Source organism: Grampus griseus (genome assembly GCF_964374135.1).
Source record: "Grampus griseus genome assembly, chromosome: 1".
Taxonomy (NCBI): domain Eukaryota; kingdom Metazoa; phylum Chordata; class Mammalia; order Artiodactyla; family Delphinidae; genus Grampus; species Grampus griseus.
In genome coordinates this window covers 59,841,692-59,865,295 of record NC_139017.1, presented here as the reverse complement: position 1 = coordinate 59,865,295, position 23,604 = coordinate 59,841,692, and the positions used below count along the sequence as shown (strand labels likewise).

Below are 23,604 nucleotides of genomic sequence, written 5' to 3'. Positions count from 1 at the left end.
GGTACACTGTCCTTGAATCAATTGTTGAGCATCTACTATGTGTCACGCAGAACATAGGCGTTTTGGCCTGACTTTAATTGGAAGTACTCTTTGCATTCGCGTAGAATCATTTAACATTGGATTGCTAGTAACTGTACAGTTTTAGTGTAAGTAAGTGGTCCAGTAAGTGTGAGAAAATTAATAACAAGAATTGAATCCTAATAGGATGTTGAAGGTAGACATTAAAGCCTTTATGCATTTAGGATTTCACACATGCAGAGGACCCCCCCAACCCCTAATTATTTATTTATACATTGTCTTATTGAAGTAGTTGATTTACAATGTTATATTAGTTTCAGGTGTACAACACAGTGATTCAATATTTTTCTAGATTATACTCCATTTAAAGGTGTATTGGCGGTATTCCTTGTGCTCTACATTACATCTTTGCATCTTATTTATTTTATACCTAGTAGTCTGAACCTCTTCATCTCCTTCCCCTATCTTGCCCCTCCTCTCACCCCCCCTTCCACTATTAACCACTAGTTTGTTCTCTGTATAAGAACCGCCAAGTGTGGTTTTTAAAGTCTCCTGAACTTGCTACAAAGAATGCCAACAAAGGTTAATCTCCGGGAATCTGTTTCTATTTACTCATCTTCCTCCATCCCCGCCCCCAACTCCACAGTGGGCTCCACCTGCAGGGGGCCCCGGGGGACCAGGGGGCCCGGGCGCCCGGGAGAAGCGCGGCACTCCCGCGGGTGGGACTGGCCCGTGGCGCGGTCCCGGCCGCTGCCGCCAGCCTGGGTCGGGTCGCGAGTCCCCGGCGGCCGGGGCGGGGCGGGCGGCGTCCTGCTCTTCCTGCCGCGCTCGGACCTCCCCCTCTGTCGACACTTGCGCGGGGCCCTGGCGTCGGCGTCGGCGTGAGGACTGTGCTTGCCTCGGGCGTGGCTCTGCAGGTGCGGCCCTGACTCACCACAGAACCTCCAAAGGCGTTAACCGGCTCGCCCCCAGGAACCCGAGCCTTTGTTCTGCGTTGCAGGAGGGCCGGGCAGGGCTGCGGCAGGCACTACCGCGGCCGCGCCGCGCTGGGCGCCGAGTTGAAGCAGCCCCTGGCCTTTGAGGAGGCGGTCCCCCGCCATCTCTGGCCCCGTGAGGTAGGGTGACTGGCCTGGCCCCGGGACCCCCTAGACGCCCCTTCTCCGCGGCCACCACCCAAGCCCCGCGGGCTCCCGACCGGAACTGAGTTCCCGAGTGCTCAGCTAAGGGGCGCCCGCGAGACTGGAGCGCAACTTCGTGCTGGGCTTCTAGAAAGGCCCTTTCAGGGGTCACAAAAAGGCCGAAGCGCAAAAGGAAGACTGTTCCCCAGAACACAAATGTAGAAGTCCCCAGAGCTGTTGCCTTAGAAACAGAGAATTCTGATTTGCACACGACTTTGCATAACCACCTGCAAGTTATTGATTTAGCACAGATAAATGGACCCCATGCTTTGCATCCTCTTCTTCAATATCAGCATCTAATTATCTGCCCTCCCTCCTCCCCCACAGCCAGCCCGCTAACGCTATTTACATGATAATGTGCCTTGTTCCCTCCCCTGGTGTACTGCAGTGATTTGGGGTGGGTGGGGTTATATTAGGGTTGTGGGCATTTACCCACATTTAGGGTGGTGGAAAATGGGGTAGCCACTTGGGCTTTGCCTGTTGATCACCTTGGTAACACTGTCACCTGGCGTGGAGAATGAGAACCTCTGACAAGGTGAAGCAGGCAGTGAGTCTCAGGGTTGGGGACCGCTGGTGAGAGGGAGAAATGTGACTGCAGCCCTGAAGTGTCACTAACATGGACCCTGTGACTACATAGATTATTTGGGTGAGCGCAGGACAGCAACCAGTCTGCTTCCTGGGATTCACATGCTGAAAGATGTTCACCTTGAATCAAGGTGGAGTGGCTTGAGGATTTATAGGTGCTGTACATGTCAGCAACTGTGTCAAGCACACAATGTGCATAGGCTTGAGGGCTGGGCTCCTTTGTTCTGTTATTTGTCCGGACTGGTGTGTCAGATATTAGCTCCTGAGAGCTGGGACTATGAGAATTTATCCATCGTTAAATCCCCATAGGATTTAACGTTAAATTTAATGTTAAATCCCCACATAGGCATGTGGCAGATGCTTAAAATATTGTTGAATGAATCCATTTTGCCCATAAAGTATCTTCTCATAAATAAGGTCACCTCTGTATGATATGGGAAATGTAAACAAACAAATATATAAATGAATGTCACCGATTCTGTCTCTCAGCCTTCATTTCCTCCTGTGATTCCAAGCCCTGTTGAGTTGGGTTGGTCTGTGACAGTAGTTCTTTAAGTCCAGGCTGCATCAGAATTACCTTGTCAAAACAGATTGCTGGGCTTTGTCCCCAGAGTTTCTGATTCAATAGGTCGGGGGCTGAGAATTTGGATGTCTAACAAGTTGCCAGGTGACACTGAAGCTGGTGATCTGGGGACCACACTTTGAGAACCACTGCTTAACAAGGTCTAGAGAAATTGCTGCAGGCCTGCCTCTGCTCTAGCTCTGTCATGAAACACATAAGCTGGGGAATCCTGTTCTAGCTTCTAGAATTCCTGATTCCCAAAACAGCTGATCATGTTACCCTTTGCTTAAAATCTTATAATGGCTTCCACTGTTCCTACGCTAAAGATTAAGATCCTCAGCAAACCCTACACACCCTCAGATGCTGTGGGCCTTGCTCTCTAGCCCCATCTTTTTCTCTTCTTTGTGCACTAAGCTGTTTTTTCTTTTGTCCCCACCACCGGGCCTTTGCACATGCCATTGCTTTTGTCTGTGCCAGGCTCCCTACCCCCCTATTTTGAATAGTTAACTCCTAGCGGTTCTTAGGTCAAGTGTTACTTTCACAGGGGATTCTCTTGATTTCCCCCAAAGGTCAAATCTCCCCATTATGTGCTTTCGTGGCACCGTATATTTCTATCTTAACATTTTGTGTAGGAGTTGTAATTTAACACATAAATCCTCATAATTATTTGGTTAATGTCTGTCTTCTCTGCTATACTCTTAGCTCCATGAGGTCAGGGACCTTGTCCATTCTGCCTCATGAATGTACACTGGTACTTAGTTCAGTACCTGGCATATAGTAGGCATTCAGTAAATTCAGTAAATATTATGGTATAATTGAATGAACTTTGTTTCCAGAGATGTGTACTCCTCTGCCTTTTTGCTCTATTTCCTTTGCAGGTCAGAGTTGATGTCCATTTCTGTGGGGTTAACTTTGCTGATATTTTGGCCTGTCGTGATCAGTATCAGGAAAGGCCCCAACTTCCCTTCACACCCGGTGAGTACGAAGGGGCCAAGTGACTCCTTCAAAAAAAGAAGATATAGAGTGTTTTCAGAACCATGTGCTTCATCTTGGGCCCTACGATGGCAGTGTCTGCCTGCTGTCAGTGGTGTCTTAGATATGTCAGCCTCACTACTAATTAGAATCACTAGATTGCAAGTGCTGTGAGGGAAGGTTCTATTACTGTCTTGCTCAACATTATTTCCCTCCCCCCACCCCCAGCCCCATTAGTACTCTTGTATCTGGCTCATAGTAGATGCTCAATAAACACTTGATGGATTGATTGATTGAAATATAGTTGATGTACAATGTTATGTTAGTTTCATGTGCACTACATAGTGATGTGACATTTGCATACATTATGAAATGATCACTATGGTAAGTCCAGTAACCATGTGTCCCATACAAAGTTATTACAATATTATTGACCATATCCTTATGCTATATATTACATCCCTGTGGCTTTTTATTTTACAACTGAAGATTTGTACCTCTTAATCCCCTTCACTTATTTCATCCACTCCTCAATAAATACTTTAAAAATGCGTAAACGAACAAATACAATTTTACATATCATTATACTCACCAGAATCCTGATCAGAACCATCGTTGGCCATAGTCATTCCCTTTCATTCCTTGACAGTGCCTCAATTTTGTTTTTACCCTGAAGGATCATAAACATCTGGTTGCAGCTAAAACTCTCAGTCCTCATGAATACATTCCCAAAGAAACCTAATACCAGAGGATCAGAAAGAAACAGGTTATACATTTCTTAGCAGCCTGCTCTCTGATTTGCATTATGCCCAATCTGATTACATTTAGATCCTGAATATGTGGACCAATGACTGATTTTTGTTGCTGAAATTTATTAAAAGAGATATAAGTATAGTTTAGTATGTATCTGTATATATATATATAAGTAATATACAGTTATATACTGTAAATATACAGTACATGTATATTTTATACAGATATATACTATTAGGGATACAGTGATTGCATATTAGGGATACAGTGATTGCAAAACAGTTGCTGTGTTTTGGCCTTAGGGTACTTGGTTAAGTCTCAACAATTGGAACCATTTCCCTCTGTTTGTATTTGTTGAAATGCTGGATGGGGGAAGATGTCATACTCAGTTGAGTTATTCTTCTGGCGGCTCAAGTGGGAAATGTATGATAATTAAATTCAGAAATTTGGAGGTAGAAGAGGAAAGGGCAGACAACACCAATTCATCCAACTGAGCCAAGTACTATGTGAATAAATATAGTTCATGTCCTCGAGGGCCTCATAGTTCAGAAGAGGAGACATGGAAACAGATAAATACAATATGGTAAATTTGTCATTGAGGTGCTGTAGGAACCCGAGGCCCCAGTGATCAAGGTCAAAAGTACTTGTGTACCCGTGATTCTCTGTGCTTTCGCCCATTCTTACAATTTTCATTTGTGTCACGGTAAGAATGGGACTACTATAGCTTTTTAGGTTGTTATCACGAAATCTTAGTTCACTTTCCCGTGCTTTGGGTACAACACTCTTACCCTTCTTCCTGGGTCGGGGGAACACAAACCCTCTCAGCTCCAGATGACTCATAGGACGGCCTGTTGATCAGGGTTTTCTCATCTCTCTTGTGCTGGGCTTTACAGATAATCTTTAAACTATTTGTTTTAGGAATGGAGTTTTCTGGGACAGTATTGGAGACAGGCACAGATGTCAGCACGGTGAAAGAGGTAAATTAGTTGAATCTAGGGAATTGATGTGTGGGTAACTATGAGAAATGTGCTAACCTCATTTGTAGCCAAAGGGTCTTGCTTCTCCTGGACTTTGCCAGCAGACACCAAAGGGAAAACGAGACGGAGCAGGGAGAAACTAATTCTGAATTGAGGGAAGGAAGTCTGTGGAAGTTCCTGGCTTCGTTAAATATTTTATTACTAATAAAAGGCAGCACCTGGATTTTTAGTTACTGAGAGGATAGAGAATTCTCAAGTTTCAGTCTCGTGAAAGAAATGAACACTGGGATTCTAATTCATATTAGTCTTTTTCTTTTCTTTTCTTTTCTTTTTTTCTTTTTTTTGCGGTATGTGGGCCTCTCATGTTGTGGCCTCCCCCATTGCGGAGCACAGGCTCCGGACGCACAGGCTCAGCGGCCATGGGCCTAGCGGCTCCGCGGCATATGGGATCTTCCCAGACCGGGACACGAACCCGTGTCCCCTTCATCGGCAGGTGGACTCTCAACCACTGTGCCACCAGGGAAGCCCCATATTAGTCTTTTTCTTGCTCAGTCCTATCATTGTCCAAAATGTGCTCAGATTGGCTTGGCCACCTGATGGGGGTAGTGAGAAAATGGCTGAATTATTTACTGAACAGTAACACTGAACAGATAATTAAGGGAACCTGTGTCTCAGTGGGTCGGAAAGAAAGATTTTCTTTCTTTTTTGGATTAATTCGGGAAGGGATAAATAGCAAGGGCATGCATTTGAACATACCCTTAATGGTATTTTCCCTTCAGGGAGATGGAGTTATTGGCGTGAGTGGCTTTAATGGTATGGCTGAAGAATGCATCACTGACCACAAGGTAGCCCTACCTCTCAATACTAGTCCTTGGAGATATTTTTTCTGCTTTCTTTTCTTTACTTTTCATCTATCCATCATTCCTTCTTCTCCTTTCCCTCTCTTTCTTTGTATTCTTTTGGTTATATCTTGTTTCTCAGCCAAGCACTTCTTTCTTTCAAATGCTAAACGCCCCTTTTTTTTTTTTTTTTTTTTTTTTTGCGGTACGCGGGCCTCTCACTGTTGTGGCCTCCCTCTCCCGTTGCGGAGCACAGGCTCCGGACGCGCAGGCGCAGCGGCCATGGCTCACGGGCCCAGCGACTCCGCGGCATGTGGGATCTTCCCGGACCGGGGCACGAACCCGTGTCCCCTGCATCAGCAGGCGGACTCTCAACCACTGTGCCACCAGGGAAGCCCTAAACCCCTTTTTTATATCGGTGTGACAACACTTGCACAGAGGTTTGTTTGTGTAGAGTGGTTTAATGAAGAAGGGCATTTTGTTTTCTGAGCCCCGGAGCAACTGACTGGCTCTCCAAGTGGACCATAGTTAGGGGGTTTTGGTAGAAAAACTGGTTTGGGGCATTGAGCTGGATGTAATGGGTTTCTTCCCCACATCAAGCTTGTGAAAGAGAGAGTCCTGGGAACGTTGCCAGCGAGGGTGGGCGTGGGGTGGGCTATGTTTGTGCAGGATGTGAATGATGCCCCCTAGTGGTGAACTGTACACTTTTTTAAAAAACAGCTTTATGTGAGGTAAAATTTTTATACCATCCAGTTCACTCATTATACTACAGTGGCCTGTGTTACCTCCTCTGTAAGCTGGTTCCTTCCTGATCCAGATGCCAGCCTTAGGATTTTCGAAGAGTGATGCACCCAAGTCTTGAACTTGGCCACTGCTCGCTTGGTCTTGACTTCCACTGGGCTTGGTTCCTGACATGTGTTGCCCTTTGCAAATCAAATCATAATATATATATTGAGCAGCCTCTATGAAAAGGTACAGGTGCTTAATCTCTAAGTCACTGTTATCTCTTTTATAGGCACTGTGGCAGATTCCAGAAAGGGTCCCCCTCCGAGAAGCTGCTGCCCTGCTGGTATCTTATGGCACTGCTACTTTGGCCTTGGAGCGTCAGGCCCATACCCAGCCTGGGTGAGAACTGTGTAGACAATAGAGGGCTAGATGGTACCTTCTCTGATACCAGAAGTGTCCACTAAGACCTTGCCCCTTCCTTTCCTTTCCCTGACCCTTACCTCATGTCTATCTGAGAAAAGGCCGAAGGAAGGTAGCGAGTGACCCAAGATTGGAGTCTGGTGACAGTGGGGATATCCTTTTGTCTGAGAGGGAATGGTAGACTGAGAACTTGGCCAACATGTATTTGGAGAAATCTGTCCCTCAAGTCTGACTCCTCTGGATATCACCTCCTAGAAAACTTTACATTTTAGCCAGCTGGTTTATTTAAACTCGCTTCACTCTGGTTTTAATGGAGGCCTGTGGTATTTGTTTCTGTGAGGCTTGGTTGGGTGTACCTAAGTGGGATATTTCAAACTCAGAGGTGCTGAATTTCCCACTTTACCTGGAGCATAACTACAGCTTCTTGCTCTTTTCAGAGAGCCTCAGAATTGATCCAGGGAGATGGGCTTAGTTGAGCAGTGGCTGTTACCTTCTAAAATTTGGCAGTGTTTAGTAGGAGAATGATTTTAGGACAGAATTTATGAAGCAGAAATTGGAGTGGTAGTGCAAAGGAAGGCTGCCACTGGAATGAGGAAGAGACTACCTAGAGAGATTAAGGACCCTTACCTGGGAAGTCTTCAAGACGGGACTAAATTAGCACTGATCTACATACATAACCCAGCCTGAGAAGCTGGAGAGCATACATATATGTGTACATGTACATGAAAGGTCGAATGAAATGGCCTCTCAGTTCTCTTCTTGCTTGAAAATGTCCTAGCTTCAAAATGTTCGTGAAATCATACCGTTGGAGGATTTTTGATGTCTTGAGTAACACTCATCTTTCTCTGGCACAGAGAAGCTGTTTTAGTGACAGCAGCAGCTGGAGCCACAGGCCGTGCCGTGATTGATGTGGCAGCAAGTGTTCTTCAAGGTCACTTCAAGGTCAAGGTATTTGCATGTTTGATTCTCCATTAAAAAATATCATACCTCTTGTTTTCAAACATGGAATCTATTCATTTGTTTATTAAAAATCATATGCAAGTTACTGGGGATGTAAAGTAACCTAGAGTAGGATCTTGCCATCTGTTTGCTTGCAGACTAGTGAGGGGACTTAGGAGTAAACCACTCATCCTTCTAAGTTACTAGAACCTGACAAGGTTCAATTCGCTTCACAACCTCTGAAGATTCTATTCCTTCTACCTATAATGCTCTAAACTGTCCCCCCCGAGCTTCAAATTTAAACTCAGATGTCGCTTTTTTGGAGAAGTATTCTTTGTCCCTCAGGAGATGTTTGTCCCCTCCCCTGGACTATTTGTATGTGGTCTCATAGCATCCTGTACTTCTCTTTCATAGCATGTGGTTAATCCTTTACTTGTGTCATTACTAGATCAATGTGTCCCTCCCACTGGACTGTAATCCCCATCAAGGCAGGAGTAGTGTCTGTTTGATTCATTATTGCAGTCCCAGCACCTAACATGCCGAGACCTTAGTAGGCACTCAATAATTATTTCTTGAATGAATGAATAAATACATGAAAGCAAGACCCACCTCTCTACAGGGGCTTTTCTCGGAGGCTGCAGGTGTTAGAGAAGAAGGATTTCTTGGAGGAGGTGGACGTTTAAGCTGACTTTTGCAGGACTGATAGCAGTTGAATAGAGGAAGAAGGGAAGGGAAGGCCATTTTAGTGGTGGGAGGACATATTAGAAGACAGAGACATAGGTACTAACGTGATGCATTCAGGGAATTGCAAATAGCATCTGTGGAGCAAAGGATATGTGTGGGGAACAGTGGGAGATGACTCTAGGGAGCGGAGCAGAGATAAGATCATGAGACACTGAGGAATTTGAACATTTCTTGGAAGCTGCAGGAGCTATTGAGGATTTTGTAGAGAAGTGACATGATCATCTTTGCATTTTGCAAAGTTCACTTTCGTAGCAGTGGGGATGAGGGATAGGGGCAAGGTCAGAGGCAATAGGACAGATTCCTGGAGCAATCCAAGCCAGAGGTGATGATACTTGAAACAAGGCACTGGAAGCGATGATCAGAGAGATACCAAAGTAGAAGAAAATAGAGAATTTGGTGACTGGGGAGCATCCTGATATAGTTGAAGGAACAAAGACTTTGACATTAGCCTGACCTAGGGGCAAACTGTAGCTCTGTCTCTGGCTTAACAGCTTCAGTTTCCTCATTTGTACAATAATGCTTTCTCATTGGGTGGTTGTGGGAATATTGAGGTCACTCGTGCCATGTGCCGGTTTGAGGGCATGGTGTGTCATGGAGGATCCCTTAAAAAGGGATCCTGTTATTATTAGATATTGAGTGGGAAGGCGCAAACTAGGTGCACTTGGGGATTTGCCATTTGCTGGGACTGAGGACCCAGGAGGATATGGTGAGTTCAGTTTTGGATGTGCTGAGTGTGAGGTTCCTGCGTAGCCTGCGGTGGGGATATCCAGAGGCGCCAAGATGCTTTACAGGTTTGGTGATAATTGGACTGGTGTGGAATTTCTCCAGGTGGCAGCTCTCTTTTCTCACATTGACTTTCTTTTGGGAAGGACATATGAGTTCTGAAAGCAGTCTTAGATACCAGGAGGCTCTTCATGGAGTATTAACACATTTCAACTCAAAAGTGAGGGCTTTTAGCACCTCTCTTAGCGGGGAGACCACAGTTAGTCTCATTAGTTAGTCTCACAGTTAGTCTCGAAGTCTAGAACCACTGACTATTTAACATTTCTGGGAAGATAAAACTGTACCATTTGTTTTATTTATTTATTTTTAATTTTTTAAAAAAAATATTTATTTACTTATTTTTGGCTGTGTTGGGTTTTCGTTTCTGTGAGAGGGCTTTCTCTAGTTGCGGCAAGCGGGGCCACTCTTCATCGCGGTGCGCGGGCCTCTCATTATCGCGGCCTCTCTTGTTGCGGAGCACAGGCTCCAGATGAGCGGGCTCAGTAGTTGTGGCTCACGGGCCTAGTAGCTCCGCAGCATGTGGAATCTTCCCAGACCAGGGCTCGAACCTGTGTCCCCTGAATTGGCAGGCAGATTCTCAACCACTGCGCCACCAGGGAAGCCCTATTTTTAATTTATTTTAAAAGGAGATTCTGCTACTTTTTTTTTTTTTTTTTGGTTGCACTGGGTCTTAGTTGCAGCAGGTGGGCTCCTTAGTTGTGGCATGCATGTGGGATCTAGTTCCCTGACCAGGGATCAAACCCGGGACCCCTGCATTGGGAGCGTGGAGTCTTATCCACTGCACCACCAGGGAAGCCCCTACCATTTGTTTTAAATAGTTATAGGAAGTTAAGTAGAGAGAAAAATTTGTTTTAATTCAGATATTAAAATTAATCTAAGCTGTATTTTCTTTAGCAGCAATAATGGTTTAAAGCAAAAACAAACAAAATATAATGTCATCATGCCACCTACTTGGAACAGGTCATTTTGATAACATCTTTCATTCACAGTATTTCATATTGCTTTCACATTGCCTCCACAGCAATTATCTTACCCTTGGTCCTCACAGACCCCTTGGGAGATGGGGAATGAAAGTGTTTATTATCCCTATTTCACAGACAAAGAAGGTGAGGCACGAAGAGAGAAAATGATTCACAGCAGGCCTCACTGGGACCTACAGAGAATCCTGGGGTTGGAATCAGGTGCCTGACCCTCGACTGGTGTCTTCCCTCTATGGCACTGTGTGCTGATAGCAGTCAGTGAAACGCAGATGTTTGAGGGTTCCACTGGGGAGTATATGAGGGTAACTTTCAGTTTCAAATAGTTATGGGTGAGTTTGGAATTTTTTAAGGACACAGATGTTCTTGGGTGTTTGCACATTCTGAATGTCACCTTGGGGCCAAAGTGCTTGGGCTAGTGGATGCTGCTCAGGGATAAGGCACCTCTAGGCAATTCTTGAATGTCTGAAGATTTTCTGGAGACTTCCAAACCCCAGACTTCCTCACAATATCGCCCACAGCCATCTATGCCATCTTTGGCAGGTCTTAGGCATGGCTTTCTCCCAGGGTGATGGAGTGGAAAAGCATGGGCTTTGGAATCAGCAGCATTGGATTTGAATAGTTGTTCTATCACCTACTACCTGGATGATCCTGGCTTAATTATTGGGTTGGACAAGAAGTTTGTTCGGTTAGTGAATACATTGTTCAGTAAAGTTCTTCATGAAAATGAAAAATGTGTCTTTTATTTTTACTTAAAACTGAACAAACTTTTTGGCCGACCCAATACTTAACCTTTCTGGGTCTTTGTTTCCATCTACAGAATGGGAGTAACTGTACCTCCCCCATAATGTTCTTATGAGGTTTAAATAGAATAAACGATTGCATATGTGTAACAATAGATTCAGTTTATCCAACACTTTGTTTTCTAAGTGCTTTATAGACAGTATTCCATTTAATTTTAAAAATTTATCTTATTTTATGGATGGGGTAACTGAAGCTTAGAGGAGTTGGCAGGCAAAATAGAGATTAAAAGCATGAACTCTAGAGACGAATTACCTGGGTTTGGATCCCAGTTCTGCCTCCCATGAGCTGTGTGACCTTGGGCAAGATACTTAACCTCTTTTGCCTCAGTTTCTTCATCTTTAAAATGGGGATAATAATAGTATGCGTATTATTGGGATATTAAGATTAAATGAGTTATTAATATATGTAAAGCATTTAGAATAGTGTTGGGCACATAGTAAGCACCATGTAAGTGTTAGTTCTTACTGAGTAATTTGCCTTAGGTAATACAGCTAGTTAGTAGTAGAGCCAGGATTTGAGCTCAGGTCTGTCTGACTTCAAGATCTTTCCATTGAATCATGTTTTACCCTCTGAGAAGTTTTTCCTGATCTTGTAGATCGAGGTTAGACACCTCTAGCTTGCACATACTGGACCCAGTATGATGGCAGTACTTCTGCCATCATACTGCTGGATCTTGCTTTTTTGACTCTAAGCTGGTTATTTAGCTTGTGTCCTTACTACTTGACTCATAGTGGGTACTCAATAAATGGTGGTTTTAATTTGCATTTGGAGAAGAACTTGTGAGTGTCTCCTGAACTGTCGCCTAGCTAGACCCACTGGGGTTCCAGGATTCCTGGAAATGTGGATCACGTTGCCAGTGGGTATGCAGGGGCCAGTGTGATGGTGCTGTGTGATGGGCCTTATGTGTTGGGTTGAGGCTGATGCTAGGACAGTGAGGTCACGCTGGTTTCCTTCTTTAGTTGGAGGCTGGGTGGGTGGGGTGAGCCTTCTTGGTATGTATTCTGGACCATCAGAAGCATTGTGTTCTTTATGTAGGTAATAGCTGCAGCCGTGCAAGCTGGCGATGCAGAGGGGTGCACAGTCCATCGTGAGCTACAGTCAGGGCAGCCTGAAGGAAGCAGTGGGGAAGCTGGTGGGCAGTGGCGGGGTGAACGTGGTCATTGATACCGTGGAAGGAGATATCTTCCTGGAGGCTCTCCGCAGGTACATGCAGTGGTCCTCCCGAGTGGGCTAGACCTGGGCCTCTGCAGAAACCTTTCCAGACCTCTGTCTTCCTTCTGGCCTTGCTTCTTTTTTGTCTTTGCTGCTCACTTTTCCCATAGCCACTGGCATCAACGAGAACAGCTGAGTGGCTGGGTGAAAAGGAATAGAAGCAGAGGGAAAATCAGGAAATGCTTAAATATAGCAAAAACAAAATAGCCAACTGGAAAATATCCAAAAAACGACTGCGGACTCTCTAGTTGGCAATATCAAATGTTTTAGAAATTATACATGTGTTAAATTCAGCTATGCCTGCCCCCACTAACTACTTTATATACATGGTGTCGGTAATTCTTGAGATCATTGTTCAGATGTTAGAATTACTGGGGTGGCAGTCTCCCAGTTCACTGAGCAGCAAGGTACAGACTCTTTTGATCTTACTGGTTTCTGAAGCAGCCACCAGTATAGGTGTCTCCTTGACTTGTTTTATTAAAAAAAAAAAAAAAATCACTGGAGATTTCATGGGACTGCTGTAACCACACCGATTCTCATTCTGTTTCAACCAGAGACCCTGAAGGGCTCTGATAATGTTAACTTCATTTCTTGTGTCATCCTGGTAAGCACAGTTTTGTGGTTTATCTTAGTTTAAAGTAGAAGAAACAGAAGCAGAGAGAGCAGCTTGCCCACAGAAGGGATCCATGTGGTTCTATAGCCCCTGTGCATCACTGCACTGTGTCCACTACTGTGCTTAGACAGGAGGCAAAGGGAGGAGTGTGTTGACTAAATGGGGAGCCAGGACAGAGGACTGCTAATTCATACCCTTCTCTTGCCTTCCAGGTAATAGTATTTTGTCAATTATTCAAAATTCCCTAGAAAAGTATATAAATTAAATGAGTCCTAAAGTAAGCCTTAGTGTAAAGCAAATGATGCTTCATGAGAGTGTCTGAATTCTTATTCTTGCTTCCTAAGTTCAAAATTTTCAAACTGAGTTGTTCAGCATTGGAATGATATCTGTTTATACCTGATTCCCTTCCACAAAGTAGTTGAGTAGTTAAATAGACAGTTTTGATTCTAAAGTGGGTTCCCTTACAAGACTGGCTAGTTTCTCTGACCCCCTACTATCTTGCTTACGGCTTATTTTTCTATTTTCCTACTGAGGAATACAAATTGGTGTAGAATGGGTCACCCCTGCCAGTTTGTAAGGTCAATAGGAATTCCCAGCTGGGTGTTTAATGCATGTTGCTTTTTTTGTTAATTGTGGTAAAATATACAGTAACCTAATATTTAGCATTTTAACCATTTGTAAGTATACAATTAAACATATTGACAATGTTGTGTCAACATCCCCAACAAAAACTCTGTACCCATTACACACCTGCCCCCACCCCCAAAACCTACTTTGTCTCTCTGAATTAATGTACATTGCTTTCTCTCCCCTCATTCTGTGTGTTTTTTATTGTGGTAAAAAATACATAACAAAAGACTTGCTACATTTACCATGGTAAAGTGTAAGTTCAGTAGTGTTAAGTATATTTACATTGTTGTGAAACAGATCTTCATAAGTTTTTCTTCTTGCAAAGCTGAATTCTATATCCATTAAACAACAGCTCCTCTTTCCCCGCTTCTCCCCAGCCCTTGGTAACCACATTCTACTTTGCTTCTATGAATTCGACTACTTTAGATACCCCATATAAGTAGAATAATACAGTAGTTGTCTTTTTGTAAATGGCTTATTTCACTTACCATAATGGCCTCAAGGTTCATGCATGCTTTAACATGTGACAGGATTTCCTTCCTTTTTGAGGCTGAATAATATTCTACTGTATGTATATAACACATTTTGTTTAAACATCCATCAGTTGATGGACATTTGGATTGTTTCCACCTCTTGGCTATTATAGATAGTACTGCTGTAAACATGGGTGTACAAATATCTCTTCAAGACCCTGCTTTCACTTCTCTTGGATATAGATTCAGAAGTGAGATTGCTGGATCATATGGTAGTTCTATTTTTAATTTTTTGAGGAACCTCCATACTGTTTTCCATAGCATTTGCACCATTTTACAATCCCACCAACAGTCCATGAGGGTTCCATTTCTCTAAATCCTTACCAACACTTAATTTCTGTTTTTTTTTTCTTTTTTTAAATAGTAGCCATCCTAATGGCTGTGAATGTACATTGCCTTTTATAATCTTTTTTTCTTCTCCTTTTCCCCTCAGCCTGGCATGGGAGGGCAGGATTGTGGTGGTGGGTGTTGCTGGAGGAACCATTGCTTCTGTGCCGGCCAGTCTTCTGCTCCTGAAGAATATCTCTGCCATGGGGCTGTACTGGGGCCGATAGCAGGACCAGAACTTTCCCCTCTTCTTCAGAGGCCTGTCCTCAGCAATTCAGTACTGCCAGGAAGGGTGCATCCAGCCATACATTGGAGCGGTTTTTAAGCTGGAGGAAGTGAGACGCTCTTAAGGGATGTGTTGTAGATAAGGCCAGGAAATAATCTGTGCCAAACTACTGGATAGTTTCTCTCTAGGTACTATAAATCCTCCTTTTATAGAATTAAAGAGTAAACACAGTGCAGAATAATGAGGTGTCACAGGCTGCAGAGTCATAGGATTTCTCCCTGTTGGGTTGTATGGCTGTATACTCAGGCCTAGTAAGCCAGTGGGAAACTGAAACTGTGAAGGCCATGAAGGAGCTGGATTTTGAGGGCTCTGTCTACATCACTGGTGTCTTAAATAGAGGGATGTGGTAGTACTTAGAAAATAATTTACCCGTGTTGATATGAACTCTGAACTTCACAACATACAAGTCTAGAAAGGAAGCACTTAACTTGACCTTTGATTTTAGAATACAGACTCCTTTAAAGTACAACCAGATGATTTAAGCTGGAGTTCTGTGAACAGAACACCAAAATCATGCTCAGTATCATATGACTATATAATTCATCCATTAGTCACTGTAGTTAATTTCATTGGCTATTCAAGCCCTTTTTCATTCCCTCACAGTCCCATTAATGTGGCCTGAACTTCCTCCAAAGTATAATTGTGCGCATTCATATGCAGTATAGTTGTAAATGTGATTCTGTTATGCATTCGCTGTGAAGGGTTTTTTTTCTTTTGGTTGCACCTTGTGGCTTATGGGACCTTAGTTTCCCAACCGAGGATCGAAATCCGGACCCTGGCAGTGAAAGTACTGAGTCCTAACCACTGGACCTTCAGGGAATTGCTGAAGGGGTTTTTTTTTTTTTGGCTTAATTTGTTTTAGTGTTCAAAAAACTGTTCTGGTAACTCTAGTCAGCCACTGATGGAGGTGGTGTTCCATTCATATGCAGATTCGTGGAGCCCAAGCTGCCAGGCTTCATTGCTCTCCAGCCTTCCATTTTTATGTTTTTCCTATGATGAGGCACATTCTTCTCAAACATATTTTACTTTCCTCCTCATCTTTTTGGTATGTCAGTCAAGAAGGTAATGGTCAGTGGTAAAAAGAGAACCTGACTGGCCGTCAGATAACTGTTGGATTCGATTCTGTTTTAGCTCTGTCCCCATGTGGTTACAACTTTGTGGAAGTCCTCTCGCCTTTCTGACCTTCACTTTCCACATCTCTGAAGTTGAGGGGCAGGAATTCCCTGACGGTCCTGTCATTAGGACGTGGCACTTTCACTGCCAGGGCCGGGTTCAATCCCTGGTCGGGGTATTAATATCCCATAAGACGTGTGGCATGGCCAAAAAAAAAAAAAAAAAGTTGAGGGGTAGGACGGTATCAGTGGCTTTCAGATTATACTTCCGAGCCACATTCGGGATGGGGGGTTGCAGGTGTAGACTTGAGCCTCTTGGGCTCTGGGACTCCATTTCTGCTGCTGAGGCCTGAGTAGCTGCACGTTTTTATTTTTTTATTCATGCTTTTCTTAAGAAAAGGTTTTGTGGCTTAAAAACTTGAAAACCACCAGCTTAGAGAATTTCTGGATCCCTTTGCATCTTGTGGCTTTTATTATGTGACTCGTAAACTGAGGTTTGCTTTACCTGTGGCTCACATACACCTGTTGATGGAGGATAAGCACAGTTAGGCAGTACCGGCGTGGAACCGCGTGCTAGTCTGTGCTGTTTCTTCTCTGCTTTGGTGTGTTCTAGGTGCATCTGGTAAGAGAAAAAGCCAGAGGTAGATTACGGTTTTAATCATCCACAATGATATCCTCTCTTCTCTTAAACACAAATTACTAACCTGCTGTCAGCTTCCATTTGCCCTCCTTTTCACTGAGGAGGGCACATAGGATTTTTCTAGTTCTTCTCACTCTGCTGACCTTCCCGTTATCAACTGTTCCCCGAGACCACGCTCCCTAACATATTTCAAGCATCTCATTTACACACCATCCATTTACTATTTCTTCCCTTTCTGCTTCTTTCAATATGCAAGCCATTTAGAATAATAGTAATAACGGCAGCTCACAGATGTTAGGTGCTTATTATGGGTCAAGAACTGTGCTAAGCACTTTACAGGCATCTTCTCACCTAATCTTCGCAACAACCCTTTGAGGTATGAACCATTTTTATCACATGTTGCAGATGAAGAAATCAAGACTTGTAGATCTAAGAAACCTGCCATATTGTATGTAGTAATGACAGACCTGGAATCCAGTCCATGTGTGTTTCTGACTCCAGAATTGGAGCTCCTTATGGCTATGTCAAACTCTCTCTTCAAACAAGCCAGGAAATTGCTTCTTAGAAACCTTATTCTAGTGTATGAAGTTTATCCATCTATCATGGAATCATCTATGTGAATGAACTATCTCACTGTTAAAATGACCAGGAATCTTGAATTTTCCTAAGCAGTACCAGAATTTATATATTTTGTTCTTTTAAAATGAAGATGATTAAATGAAATTATAATTAATTTCACTGAACTTTAAAGCCTGGGTAATATTTTTTTCATGTTTCCAGGTATACATGTATGTGTCTGCTCTCTGCTTTCTATTCTATTCCCTTGGTTCACATATCTGTTCCTATAATAGTATCACATTGTTTTATGTTTTTAGCTTTGAAGCATGTGTTAATATCTGGAAGAGTAACTCTTCCACCTGTGTTCTTCTTTTTCAAATATGACTTAGCTCTTAGTGAATCTTTATCCTTTTAGATAAATTTTGGAATAAATTTCTTTAGTTCGTCAAAAAATCTGGCTGAAATTTTGAATGGAATTGTGTTGACTTTAGAGATTAATTTGGAGGAGTATTGATATTTTTGCAATTTTAAGTTGTCTCATTTATGAACAGGGATATATTGCTATTTATTCAGATCTTTCATGTTTTTAAATAGAATTTAAAGTTGTTCTCCTTAAAGTTGTGTGGATTGTTCTGAGTTATGTTAATTACAAGTACCTTACTGGTTTTGTTGCCCTTGAGAACAATATTTTATTTCTGTTATATTTCCCAGTTGATTATTTCTGATATAGAGAAATACCAGTAATTTTTGTAAGCTGATCTTGTATCTTGTAAGTTTCTTCCATGTCTTTTCATGGCTTGATAGTCCATTTCTTTTTATCACTGAATAATATTACACTGTATGGGTATACTACAGCTTGTTTACCCATTCACCTACAGAATGACATCTTGTTTGCTCCCAAGTTTTGGCAAATATGAACAAAGCTGCTATAAACGTTCTTGTGTAGGTTTCTGGGTAGATGTAAATTTTCAACTCATTTGGGTAAATACTTAGGAATGCGATTGCTGGATCATATAAGATTATGTTTAATTTTATAAGAAACTGCTATACTGTCTTCCAAAGTAGTTGTATCATTTTGCATTCCCATCAATAAAGAATGAGAGTTGCCATTGCTCCACATCCTCATCAGCATTTGGTGGTGTTAGTTTTTGGATTTTAGACATTCCAATAGGTGTGTAGTAGAGGTATCTCACTGTTGTTTTAATTTACAATTCTCTAATGACAATATGATGAGCATCTTTTCATATGCTTATTTACCATCTATATATCTTCTTCTTCTTCTTTTTTTTTTTTACCGGTACGTGGGCCTCTCACTGTTGTGGCCCTTCCCGTTGTGGAGCACAGGCTCCGGACGCGCAGGCTCAGCGGCCATGGCTCACGGCCCAGCCACTCCGCGGCACGTGGGATCTTCCCGGACCGGGGCATGAACCCGTGTCCCCTGCGTCAGCAGGCAGACTCTCAACCACTGCGCCACCAGGGAAGCCCTGTATATTTTCTTTAGTAAAGTGTCTGCTTAGAGCTTTTGCACATTCGTAAATGGGGTTGTTTGTTTTCTTATTGTTGAGTTTTAAGAATTCTTTGTGTATTTTAGGTACAAGTTCTTTATCAGATATGCATTTTGCAAATATTTTTGTTCCAAGCTGTGGTTTATATTTTTATTCTTTTAAGTGTCTTTTGCAGAGCAGAAGTTTTTAATTTTAATATGTCCAATTTTTTTTCATGGATTGTGCTTCGGTGTTATATCTAAAAAACTCATTCCTAAATCTAAGGTGCCTTGGTTTTTATCTTGTCTTCTTCTGGAAGTTTTTTAGTTTTGCCTTTTACACTCATGTATAAGATCCATTTTGAGTTAATTTGGTGAAAGATATAAGGACAGTGTCTTCATTCATTTTTTTGCATTGGATATTCAGTTGTTCCAGCACCATTTTTTTTTCTTTTTTTAAAATAAATACATAAAGGCACACATTTATCTATTTATTTTTAAAATTTTGTTTAGTTTTGGCTGCGTTGGGTCTTCGTTGTTGCATGCAGGCTTTCTCTAGTTGTGGTGAGTGGGGACTACTCTTCATTGTGGCACATGTGCTTCTCATTGTCGTGACCTCTTGTTGCAGAGCACAGGTTCTAAGTGCGCAGGCTCAGTAGTTGTGGCGCACAGGCTTAGTTGCTCTGAGGCATGTGGGATTTTCCTGGACCAGGGATCGAACCCGTGTCCCCTGCAATGACAGTCGGACTCAACCACTGCGTCACCAGGGAAGTCTCCAAACTTACTTCTTAATGTGAGCTATTTTTCTATTTAAATGAAAGTTAGTTTTCAAAAATATCAAGATACCAACTTTGAAGCTAATTTTAGAATTTCCTGACACCTTTTGGGATAGTAGAAGACATGCTGGAGAGACCCCAGGAGAGAAGGAAGACAAATCAGGATTGAGAAAAGTACACAAGCCCCACTGGGAGCTACCTTTCCCACCATTCAGAGCTGATCAGTAGATATCACTAGTAATAAAGATCGATTGTCCCCAGCTCACTAATGTCAAAATGACTTAGATTGAAAGAGGCAGTCATTAAGGAGAGTGAGTTTCTTCAGGTTTAACAAGTATTGGTTAGAACCCCTAATGACCTGCTCTCTGCTTGCCTGTGTTCCTGCTTCATTAGAATGATTTTATTTGAAAGCATTTGACTCACATTTTAGTCATCGTTTGGTTGTTCTACCGTCTAAGCCATTAGTCTGAAAAAAGAATCAATGCAGCTCCAAGTGACAGCATTTATTCTATATTCACAGACTTTTCCCAGCTCTCTCTTGTAGGCTGGCTGCTGGAGAAATCACTCCCACACAGCTACCTCTTCTTTTCCTCTAACTGTGGGTCTATCCACCTGCACACACTTCTCTTGACAACTGAAGTGAGGTTTTGTGCTATTAGCTGTGGAATAATCCTGTCTGCACATCACCCGTGTATTTGTCCCTGCTCCTTCCTCTGCAGCCTGCGTGGCTGTAGAACGCTATCTTTTCTATTGGAACTATGGTAAAGACAACGAAAGATTTGTTCTTCGGCAAGTAAAGGAAAATAAAAGTATCTACACATAATCACTTTTATTTAACAACAACAAAAAAAAGCTAAGTAAACTAAGAAAAATTCACAGTATTATTTGTTTCTCTTATTTTCCTTCCAAGATTGTATAACTAAATAAAGAGCAGTGATTTTTTCAAAATGTTTATTGTTTATATGGGTCATGTGAGTGAAGGAAAGGGTTGTATGTGATGTACATCCTCATTATGGAATACTAAGCAGTTATTAAAAAGAATGAGACAAACACATGTTGGCATGTCTCCTTGTTCTCTTCCGTGCTGCCTCTTTTTTCTTTTTTTTAATAGATCTTTATTGGAGTATAATTGCTTCACAGTACTGTGTTAGTTTCTGTTGTACACCAAAGTGAATCAGCCATATGCATACATATGTCCCCATATCCCCTCCCTCTTGAGCCTCCCTCCCATCCTCCCTATCCCACCCCTCTAGGTGGTCACAAAGCACCGAGCCGATCTCCCTGTGCTACGCTGCTGCTTCCCACCAGCCAACTATTTTATATTCAGTAGTGTATATATGTCAGTGCTACTCTCCAGACACCATGCTGCCTCTTCATCACAGCTAGATTGGAGACCTGATCTGGAAATATGCTGATTTCTGGAACTTTATCATTGTTGAGGAATCATACACAAAGTGGTTATTTTATTTTATTTTTGCTGTACATAGAAATGGCCAGTTTCCTGAACTTTGTTGAGTTCTATCATTATCTTTAAAAATGATATTGTTAAAATAATTACAATACCACAGGGTCATTGAAAAAAGTCAAACCAGCAAGGAGTTTTTGAGTAGAAGTTTCTATTCTATTTTTCTGTATCCTGTCTCAGTCCCTTTCTCCAGGGCAACCACTGTAAGCAGTTTGGTGTCAGTCTTGCAGACCTTTTTATTTGTATTTGTTTATTTTTTATTGATATTTAGTTGACTTATAATAATATGTTAGTTTCAGGTGTATTGCAGGCCATTTAAAACATATACACACATATGCATAAACACATTCACATGTATACATACACACAGAGATTTTTTAAAAATAAAGACATACATAGGTTTAAAAAATAACTGATCATAGTACATAGTACATTACTGTTCTGTAATGTACTATTTTAAATTAATAATATGTCATGGACATCATTCTGTATTAGAACATATAGACTTATTCTTTTTAACAGCTGCCTAGTATTCCATAATGAGGATGTATAATCCATACAACCGTTTCCTCATTAGTGAGTTTATTCATCTATCTAACAAACATTTATTGACGTGCTTCTGTGTTCCAAGCTCAGCACAGCATGGGGAATATGATGGTGAGCAAAAGTTTACAAATCTGGTGGGGGAGACAGACATAAATTAAAGCCATGCCCAAGCAGTGCCGTGAAAAGCATAGTGGAAGAATTTAACTCAGGGAGGTCAAGATAGGATTTCCTGAGGAAAGACCCTTGAACCTCTATATGAAGTTGGAGCCTTCTAGGAATCTAATTCTAGGAATTTAAATAATCAGGGAAGACAAGGAAGAATATGCTAGGACCCTGTGGCAAATGAAAGCATGGTGAGTAAAGAGGCCTGAACGAAGGCTAGTGGGGCTGGAGCTTAAGAAATGAAGACGAGTGTTGTGAGATGAGGCTGGAGGTGGGACCAGGTTAGGCAGGGCTGGTGGACCCGTTCTGGGTGTTTTGCCTTTACCCTACGAGCAATGGGATGCCATTGAAGTGTTCTAAGCAGGGGTGGGGTAGGGATGGCATGACCAGAATGGCATAGTCTATAGTGAGGAGGAAGGACTGGAGAGGGAGACCAGTTAGGAGTCCATGAAAGTCCAAAGGGGAGATGACGGTCTTGGACTAAGGTGGTGATTATGGGGAAGGAGAGAAATGGACAGCACGGGAGCTGTGTGGGAGGTAAAAGTGAAAGGACTTGGTGTTAGATTGGATATAGCAGTGGGGGTAAGGGGAGGGAGAGAGAAAAATCAAGACTCGTAGGTTCCTGGATAGGTATTTGAGAGGAGGAACATCAAAAGGGAACATACTGAGACATCCAAGAGATGTCAAGTATGCAGTTTTATACCTTTCTGGTGCCAGAGTGGAGGTGTGGCCTAGAGATACAGATTTGGGAGGCATTTGCGTGGAGATGACAATGATGCCTGTGTTGTGGCTGAGATTGCCGCTGGAGAGCAGGTAGAGAGAAAAGGAAAGAGGGTTTAGATTAACCTTAAACATCTTTCCTTTCAGTAGAACTATAGAATATTTTGTGACTGTGCTGTGGCCACTGAAAAAGACTCAGAGAGAGGTAGTTTGGTGCTTCAATGTAAATCACAAGTGTTTAGAAGGAAGGCTACATTGCACAGTGGATAAAAGACCATTCTCTCGATGGAAGGCCAGTGACTGGGGCTCTAATTCCAGCTGTTTGACTGTGGGTTAGACTCATCTTTTTACTTTTCTCATGTGAAAAATGAGGACAATAATACATTTTTTCTACTATGCATGGTTCATGTGAGGGTCAAGTGAGATAATAATCTATGTGAAGGTGCTTTGCAAATTGTCATTTTCATAATAGAGTACAAGGTTGACTAGTAGCGGTGTGTTCAAATTTATTTCAGACTTGAAGCAAAAATGTATATTTTTTTCATTCAGCCTATACTGGGCTGACTTGGAGCAAAAGAATTGCTTGATTTTTAAAAGTGTCTCTCAAATATTTCTGCATTTGATTTTAGCTGAAGCCATTTGTGCTCTTTTATAAAGAATAATGGACAAAGTGATGAGGGCCTGATGATCTGATACACCTCAAAGACATACAGAGCCATCCAAGGTCTAGAGAAGGATGCCTAAATTGGGCCAGAGGGTCAGGAGAGGCCTTTGTGGGGGATGATGAAAGAATTAGGGCTTTTCATTCTGGAAAGACCCAGGCTGAGAGGGGAGTATAATTGAAATTTATAAAATAATGAAAATCGTAAGATAAAAATATGAACTTATGAAATCCCAGAGCACAAGAACTAGGGGCAACTTTATCATTTTAAAGAAATAGTTTAGGGCAAAGTAAAAATAGCACTTCTTTCCACAGAAATAGTGAGTATATGGAACTTACTACTCTGAAATTTGGTTAGCACCAAGCCAACTATTATAAGAGAAAGGCATGTTGTTGGAGGGTAGAATCATAGGAGAGTACAAAATGAAATTAAAACTATTTGGGCAAATCTCCCTAATCTTGGAGGATGACATCATAGAGACTGCCCGTTAAGCTTTCCTATCCCTATCTGGCACCTTTATCCAAATCAGCGTTCCTGAGTGGATATGCAAGAGATGACAGAGGACAGAATTGAGCTCAGAGGGCCTGGCTGCAAGTTCTACC

At 42.3% G+C, this 23,604-nt stretch overlaps 1 protein-coding gene across 1 annotated transcript; it reads left to right on the top strand.

Moving 5' to 3' along the window:
* Positions 1–915: 915 nt before the first annotated feature.
* Positions 916–14,942, top strand: LOC309823311 (quinone oxidoreductase-like protein 2; the record flags this gene model as incomplete). The annotated part of the gene is given in 10 exon segments (XM_082655516.1): positions 916–957; positions 960–1,133; positions 3,222–3,318; positions 4,987–5,045; positions 5,825–5,890; positions 6,900–7,009; positions 7,885–7,978; positions 12,320–12,480; positions 14,699–14,816; positions 14,820–14,942. Coding segments are annotated over 10 exon segments (1,044 nt in total), but the record flags the coding sequence as incomplete, so codon positions are not given.
* Between the last annotated feature and the right edge of the window lie 8,662 nt (positions 14,943–23,604).